Source organism: Jaculus jaculus, chromosome 1 (assembly GCF_020740685.1).
Source record: "Jaculus jaculus isolate mJacJac1 chromosome 1, mJacJac1.mat.Y.cur, whole genome shotgun sequence".
Lineage (NCBI taxonomy): Eukaryota > Metazoa > Chordata > Mammalia > Rodentia > Dipodidae > Jaculus > Jaculus jaculus.
The window spans coordinates 107,909,767-107,918,536 of NC_059102.1; the positions used below are offsets into that span (position 1 = coordinate 107,909,767).

At 47.0% G+C, this 8,770-nt stretch overlaps 1 protein-coding gene across 1 annotated transcript in view; it reads left to right on the plus strand.

The window, feature by feature from the left end:
- Ccdc180 (coiled-coil domain containing 180) overlaps positions 1–4,594 on the plus strand; it is a 60,637-nt gene extending 56,043 nt beyond the window's left edge. The window contains 3 exon segments of the mRNA XM_045160078.1: positions 2,556–2,661; positions 3,188–3,323; positions 4,439–4,594. Coding sequence (XP_045016013.1) covers positions 2,556–2,661; positions 3,188–3,323; positions 4,439–4,594 — 398 coding nt within the window.
- The last annotated feature ends 4,176 nt before the right edge of the window (positions 4,595–8,770 follow it).

Consider the following 8,770-nt stretch of genomic DNA (forward strand, 5'->3'; position numbering starts at 1 on the left):
GCTATGATTCTGTATTTCAAAACACATGTAATCTCAACAAGCATAGTCACAGATTCATAATCTGTGGAAAACATGGAGACCGTAAGAGACAAAAAGTAAGAAGAAACCTGAGAGACTGCTGCTGATCCCCTCTGCTGAGGGGCAGCATCCAGATCTTTCCCCCATACCATTAGGTGACATTGAAAGTTTTAAAATGTGCATATGATCTTTTGCAGTCAAAGGAAATGAAAATCATATCAATGTTACTCATTTATTGCTAACGTAGACAGTGAAATCTATTCCTTCTATTTCTAAAAGTTTCTGTTACAAAGTCAAAAAGGTTTATTACAGTAAAATAACAAATTCAATTCAAATACATTCCTTCCTCCAGAAGTCAATGTTCATCCTTCTGACCCTCTGCCTGTGGGCACAGGCCTGCAGAGTACCAGGGCTGGGTGGGAGAGCTCCAGGGACCGGGAGGTGTGTCACCTCGTTCCCTCTGGTGGATCGCAGCCAATCTCACTGAGGCTCTTCTCCTTGAACAGTTTCAGCTAATGCACACCAATTTAGGAATTCAACCCTGCTGTTGAGCATGGGGCTGTTTCTAATTTTTCACTGCTGGAAAGGTGCTAAAGAAAATATCTGTACCACGTATTGTAGGAAAAAAAACCCCGCAGGGGGCCCCCACGCTCTGCCCGGATAAGGCGACACCCCAAATCACTCACGAGAAGCGCTCTTGATGCAAACTGCAAGAGGATTTTATTCCAAGCGCGCTGGGGCCCACAGTTGTACACCTCACAGGGGTAGAGGACTGCAGAGCCCCGAATGCAGGAACAGGACAGTTTTTATAGGGTTTCTAACAAAGCCTGTGCATTAGACCGATCATTTTCTAATATTAGGAGCCCCGCAGGGTATTAGCCAGTCAGTTTGTGCCACCCCATAGTTTCTAAGCCAATTAGTTTATGACCTTGGTGGTCAGCATTTGCGCAGGTCCTTGGGTGGGAGTAGCAGAGTGTGGTACCAGTCTCCTATGACCTTGGAGGTCAGCCTTTGTGCAATTCCTTAGGTGGGGGTAGCAGAGTATGGTATCAGCCTCCTATGACCTTGGTGGTCTGAGGCAGGCTGTTACAGCTTATGGTGCGAGCTACTAAGGCTAACAGTGTGGGCTATTAAGGCTTATAGTGTAAGGCTTATAGTGCAGGCTATTTACAGAAACCAAATAAGTGGTTCACTTTATTATTCATTTCCCATCCTTGAGGGCTATCTCATGCCCTTTTACCTAGTTTTATATTAGGAGCGGGCTCTGATATAATGAGAAGAGGGATTCTTTACTTGCTTCTAACAGAGAGTAAAGCCTGGAGTTTGAGGTATGCAGGGGGCCCGCTTAAGCTCCCTTTGGAGCGTGATAGTATTTCTGAGCTTCTGAATTCTTGGGCCTTTCAGTATCTCTATTTGAAGACAACAAATTCCTAGCTTGCAGTTTCTGTTCAAACTATATGCCCTTCTTTTTCTTGAGGTGCTAGTCACTTTCCAAGATGAGAAATGTTTTGTGAAGAGTGAGTGTGATTTGAGAATACAAGGCCTCTGGAGACACCGAGTTTGAGACCCCAGTGAGGATGGGTCAGTGAGCTGCATAGGACATGATCCACTGTTGTGTTTTACACAGACCACGGCTCAGGGCATGGGAGACCCCCTGCACCAGGTCCTAGAATGTCTCTGCCTGCTCTCCTCCAAGCTTCTGGAGCAAGCCAGTCTGCTAGGGTGCAAAGCAGAGAACTGTCTATTGGTTCATACTTAAGTACTGTTTTCTCCCCATCAACAGAGCATGTCAAAATAGGGTCATCACGCTAGATCCTTGGGGTTGGGGATTTAGCTTAGTGGCAGAGCACTTGACTAGCAAGGGGCAAGGCATTCAGCTTGGTACCCAGTGTTTGTGTCTCAAAGCCCTTTCCCCCTCCCAACTGGCCAAAAGTGAGGTCTTTCCTCAAAGGGCTAACTCACTCAACAGGGGAGCTAGCTACCCAGTTTCCTTCCCTGAGCACAGGCCCACACTCCCACAAGCCCCTCACATACTTGGCAAGTCCACCACATCCCAAGGGTATGTACATAATTAGTCTGGTGCCAGTCTTTCACCCTCTCTTCTTCCTTCTATCTTGCTTTTCTTATCCTTCTCCATCTTCTTCTGATTCCACCTTAGTCTCTTAGTTTGTTTTGCTTCTAATAGGTACTTTCTAATAGGTCTTCCTGGCTTCTGGCCAGCTCAAAGCCTGAAACCCTCTGGCTCCTCATTCCTCCTCCTTTGCCTAAAGACTCTAAACAGTTAATAAGCTCTCCACCTCCCCAAAATGTGTGGTCTGAGTCCTCTTATCCAAAGCCCCTGCCACTCAGGACCAGAACAAAAAGAATGACTAAATGAGTGAACCATACCAGGCTGGGCATGCAATGGATAACTTTGATAGTATCCTCTCTTCCCCCCCATGAACCTTCCCCCCTTCCCCCCCCTAAATGTTACAATAATGTGGCATTCCTGTATCTCAAGTTGTTAGGAGGCCACATAAGTAACCCATTTCTTCAAGGGGTGGAATCCCAAAAGCAGAAAACATCTATTCTCATTCGGAGGAAGCTGGCTAAGCTCTCCCTGGAAGAAGAGAATGAGAAGCCCCTGATTGAACGTGGGAGCAGGTGAGATCCCAGGGGAGCAAGGGACACCTGGAATGGCCGTATCTGCGGGGGTGGGGGGGATGTCAGGAGCTCAGGCTGGAAACTGATAATCTTGGGAAAGCACTGTGTTCTGAGCTTTAATCTCCTCCTTAGTGAAAAGGGTGGGGCATTCCACCCCACATGAAGAAGCCTTCGAGGACATTCTCCCTGCTTCTAGTCCACATGAGAGAAGCTAGTCCAGGGCCCCATAAAGAAAGGGAGGACGTCTGTCCCAGGGGGAGGCCATGTTCAGGTTGCTGCTGGCACCTTGAGCCACTCTAGTGTCTGTTGTGTGTGACAGGTGCTGTCAATCTGTCTGGTCCTGGGGCCTGTGAGGGGGCTGCAAAGTAGTGATTCGCATTAAAAAGTGTAAAGAAGCATGCAGGAAGTGCTTGCTCAGCGGGGCCTTTTCTTTAATGAAACTGTTTAAACCCATGGTAATCGCCAGGCTTTCCAGTGGGGTGCTGGGTGGACGGTGGATGACAAAGCCAAGCCCATTTGTCTATAGGAAGTGGCCAGGAATCAAACCCAACGAAATCACCATCCGAACCAAGATTCTGACACATAAGACACCCTCAATATGCACCTCTAAGACCACCCTGGGCCACATGGCAGCTGTGGAAGCCCGAGATGCTGTGTACCTGGTGAGTCAGTAGCCTGGGTCATCCCAACCCTGGAGCAGGGGCAGAGCGGGTGGTACAGCAGCAGCAGGAGGAGGAGCTGTCCCAGGGAGCACTAGGCAATTCAGAGTAGCATCCCTGAGAAGGAGGGAGCTATACACAATCAGGTACCCCAACATTTGGCTGAAGCAGCAAGCAAAGCCACAGGTCTCTACGTTCTATAGGAACAAGGACATGAGCATTTAGTACAGGCCCTGTCCATACAGAGGCATAAGGATGTGGTCAAGGGTCATACCAGCCCCAGGGCCACTAGGGATCTGAGGCGCTAGGGAGTAGGCAGCCAAGGGACCCTTCGCCCATGGGCATGCAGAATGGCTTCACAGAGGGACAGTAGAGTCAGGGGCAGAACAGGCAGCACAGCATCAAGAAGAGTAGCAGCTGCTTAGCCATGGGGAATGGGAACAGCACTGCCTGCCTCTGGGCTCTAACTCAGGAAACTTCTGTTCTTGGAGAGACAACTCCCCCACTTCCTCCCTGCAACCCTCGAGGGAAGGAGAATTGTCCTCATCCCACCAACAGGGACACAGATGCCAAAACCACTTTCCCTTCTACGCCACTAACAAGAGCAGAGTCAGGATTTCATACCAGGATCTGGCAGACTGTGGGCCCTGGCCTGGCACTGGGGCCTGAAGGACCTCTCAGCTCTGAAGATCCATGTAGTGTTGGTTTGGGTGCCCAGAGAGAAACCAGTCCTTCCTGGAGGTCCACTGGTCCAGTGGAAAGCTCGCACTGCCCAGAGCTGGTGTGTCCCCAGCTGCCACTCCATGTCCCAGACAGGGGTAGAAACTCTTCCCATAGAGTTCAGTGACTGCTGGGCACCAGAAGTCAGGACTTCTGACCTCCAGAGAGGTTCCTGTGCAGATCAAGGACCAGAAAGGCACAAGGCTCAGAGTCAGACACACACAGGCTGTAAAGGGAGGAAACCACCCACCCTGTGTGGGAGCTTAATGACTTGGGAGCTGGCTGTGTGCCTCTGGGTCAGGAGCTCACTGCTGGAGGCCCCAGGGCTCTTCCTGGTAGTGAGGGAGAAGGGCGGAGATCTCTCCCCATGGGCTCTTCTGCTGCTCTCCCCCCACCAGAAATACTTGGCCCTGCTTGAGGAGGCGCTGAAGAAGAACCAGAATGACTTCACAGTCCTGGAGTTGGAGGCTCGACACTGGAAGGACAACTGGGTGCGCTCTGTCACCACCATCAAGGGCCTGTATTTGTCCCAGCCTCCTGCCGCTGTCAAATAAAGTTTTCTTTGTGCAGAGTCCTTCACTGTCTATCCCTGTGCCCTGTCAAGTGCTGCAGCTTCGTCAGAGGTGGGGACACAGAATGGTCCCTGCCCATGTGGAGCTCGATGTCAGGAAGAATGGCAGAGGGAAAGGGTTGTCCAGGTGGCAAGCAGGGAGGGTTGGTGGGTACCTGGAAAACAGCATTCTGGTAGAAGCTACAGATGAGGTCTTGCCTTGTCCTGGGCCACATGGCTTATCGAGCCCACATTTTTGGGACCTTGCTCATTTTCTCTTCTGTGAGGTAGCAGTGAGTTGGTCAGCTGGGAAAGGCTGCTCAGAGCAGGGAAACCTCAAAGGGATACGAACTCTGCACCTTTAACCCATCCCTTCTGTCACCAGTGTGTATGGTACCCCCAGAGACAAGAAGCCCGTCAGGTCTGAGCATTTCAGGGAGAATGCAGAAGGCAAAAAGATCTCTCAGTCGTTCTTCCTGAGTCTCTTGCCCCAGCAAGGGCCCCTTCAAGACTTCCTTCTATGGGATGGGGAAATGTCTTGATGGATAAAAGTGCTTGCTTACAAAGCTTGCCACTTCAGTTCTATCCCTCAGCCACTCATGTAAAAGCTAGACAGGGGCTGAAGGGATGGCTTAGTCATTAAGGTGCTTGCTTGCAAAGTCAAAGGACCCAGGTTTGATTTCCCAAGACCCACAGAAGCCAGATGCAGAAGGTGGTGCATGCGGCTGGAGTTCGTTTGCAGTGGCTGGAGGCCCTGGCGCACCCATTCTCTCTGTCTCTGTCTGTCTCTCTATCAAATTAATCTTTTATAAAGCCAGACACGTTTATTTGCTTACAGTGCCCCCTCCAAACCATATGTAATAAATAAATGAATAAACAAATATTGCTCCATCTGGGGAATTTCTCATGCCCATGTCCAGAGAAGTCCCTGTTCAGGAGATGACAGCTTTGTTGAAGGTGGAGGCTGACTTGAATAACACCAGGCTCTGCTAACAAGAAAGAATGTAGGCTTGGCTAGATGTGTGGTCACATCTATAATCCCGGCACTGCAGACAAGGCAAAAGAATCATAACCTCAAAGCTTAGCTACAGAGTGAGACCCTATCTCAAAAAAATATACTTGGAACTAATTAGAATAGCTTCCTAGGACATAGAGGGCAGGCAGTGCCTACAGCTACTCATTTTATTTGCTCGTTTTCCACCCAATCACAACATACATATTCACAGAAGTGGCACAGGTAAGAGGTTACTTTTGCAGACAGGGTTCTCATCCTGTAGAACAAGCTGGCCTGGAGCTGAGTGCTGGGGTTACACACATGACCCACCATACCCAGCTAAGAGAACTCTTGATATTCAACTCAGGCATGCCCTGCGCAGACATGCTGTGCATTTCTTACTGAAATAGACTGCTCTGCCTTGCCCTAAGTAGGCAAGTATAGCACACAACTCAAGGCTGGAGTGTAGAATGTGTGACCTGAGAGTTACCTGCAAATGAAAACTCTTGTATCCATCACTGAAGAAGCCAAATATGGAGGTGCAGATGTTGGATGTTCACCTACTGGTGATTGGTCTGCATTACTGCAGCCTTTCCCTATTGCGCCTTCTTTAGGCAATGGGAATTTCTGCTCTGAGCCAGGATGCCAGAAGTATTTAACTTGGATTTTGATTTTACAGGGATCACAATTGACTTTCTTGACTCTCATCTGAGACTTTGGAGTTTGGAATGGTGTTAACCTTAGTAAAAACAATGGGAATGTTTGAAGTTGGACTATGTGCATTTAAAAGAGTGAGATGGTCATGAGTTTATAGGGGCCAGGTTACGAATGTGATGATTTGAATGCAAATGTCCCCCAGACACTCAGGCAGTTTTGATGAAGCTTTCAACTTAGTTTTCATCAGGTGGAGCCCTGCTGGCTGAGGTGTGTTCCTGGGGCAGAGCTTCAGTCCAGCTTACTGTGTGTTCAGAGCCAGCTTGAGCTCTGGCTGTTTGTTCTTCCTCTGCTATGGATGAAGGATAAAGTGAGCAAGCTCCTACATGACGACGAAGGCTTTCCATCTAAACTCTGAGTCAGAGATAAACCCTGTGGTGTCCCTGAGGCTCAATGAGAGCCTCTGCCTCTGGCTTCTCTTACTGCTGCCATGAAGCCTCAGCCCATATATGTCTGCTTCTTCCCTGCTTGGTTGAGGAGCCTTTTGTCCTTACCCACACTGTTCATCACTGTGGAGAACCTGAGGCTTGCTTAGAAGGTTGAAGCTGGTTTGGGACTAGCTGCCAGAGCAGGTAACTGGGGCTTGAGTGTTTGAAAGCCCAGTGTAGCACTACCAGACCGTGAGGGATGAAAACAGTAAAAATGTCTTCATGCCTTTCTCTCAGGACATCTGTGCCCCAAAGAACACAAGACCATAGACGTTAGTATGTGGGGAAGGCCAGTAGAAAATGAATGTGTACTCAGGAATTGGTTACCTGAGGCAGGATCAAGCCAATAATAATTAGCCTTACATATTGTAGGTTCACTATGCCCATGGCCTTGGAATTTGGTGGGAATATTAGTCTTGGGCTGGCCATGGGTGTGGTCTTGACAACATCCCTAGTGGAATCATTTGGTCAGACCAGGGGCATGGAGGTCCCCAAATTCATCAAACAAACACTATGAGAAACAAGGTCACAGGTAACACCAAACACAGTGGGAGTGGGTGACTGTAACACCTCACTCTCATCAATTGACAGGACATCCTGGGAAAAAATAAACAGAGACGCATCTGGACTAAATGAGGTCATAGAAGGAATGGACCTAACAGATATATACAGGACATTCCATCCAAATGCTGCAGAATGTACATTCCTTTCAGCAGCACATGGCACATTCTTTAAAATAGACCATATATTAGGACACAAAGAAAATCTTAACAAATATAGGAAAATTGAAATAGTTCTTTGCATTCTATCTGGCCACAATGGAATCAAACTACAAATCAATAGCAAGAAAAGCTATAGAGCATACACAAAATCATGGAAACTAAATAACACCCTACTAAATGATGAATGGGTCAATGAAGAAATCAAGAAGGAAATCAAAAAATTTATAGAGTCAAATGATAATGAGAACACAACATACCAAAATCTCTGGGACACAATGAAGGCAGTTCTAAGAGGTAAATTTATAGCTTTAAGTACCTATAATTAGGAAATTAAAAAAGGTTGCAAGTAAACAACTTAGTGCTTTACCTTCAAGCCTTGGAAAAAGAAGAACAAAGCAAACCCAAAATCAGTAGACAGGAAGAAATAATAAAGATTAGGGCAGAAATTAATGAAATAGAAACCAAAAAAAAAAAAAAAAAACCAGTCCAAAGAATCAAAGAAACAAAGAGTTGATTCTTTGAAAGGCTAAACAAGATTGATAAACCCTTAGCAAATCTGACCAAAAGAAAGAAGAGACACAAATTAGTAAAATTAGAGATGGAGAGTTCTAGACCTACCAGAGCTTCAGGACAGGTGTACACAATGTGCTGTGAATGTAAAATGTCCCCCACAGCCTCACATGTTTGAGATTAAGCTTTCTCCTTTGAAAGACAGAGCCTTGCTGTGGGTGGTCAGCCATGGGGCTGGGGTTGCTGGATTTTGAGCATAATTATTCCAGCCCATTGCTTTCTCAGAGATGGTTCTCACCTGTACCCTTTCTCTCCTGCTGCTGCTATTACCAAAGAACATGGAAGTGGGATCCTATGCATTTGGCATCCTGATGAGAATCCCCTTGACACGGTAAACTGAAATAAATCCTTCTTCTGAACAGGTGTTTTGTCCCAGAAATTATAAGGTAACTGCTACAGAAAATTGTTACCAAGAAATGGGGTCTTTTCTGCTATGAATGTGACCATGTGGTTTTTGGCCTTTTGGTACTGGTTTATGGGAGAAAAATGGAAGAATTTGGAACTATGGACTAGATAAATCTTGCAGTGGTGTGAGCAGAACTTGAAAGATCATTGTGGTAAGAGTTTGAAAGACTGCAAAATAGAGAGAAATGCACACTATGAAGGCTCAGCTTATAGAGCTTCAGAGTCAGAAAAAATGGCCATTCTGATTCTGGGCTAGAGGATGGCTGTGTTTTGTTTATGTTCTGAGAATTTGAGCAGAGTTGATTCTGGAAGAAATGGACTTATGTATTTGACAAAAGAAAATATCG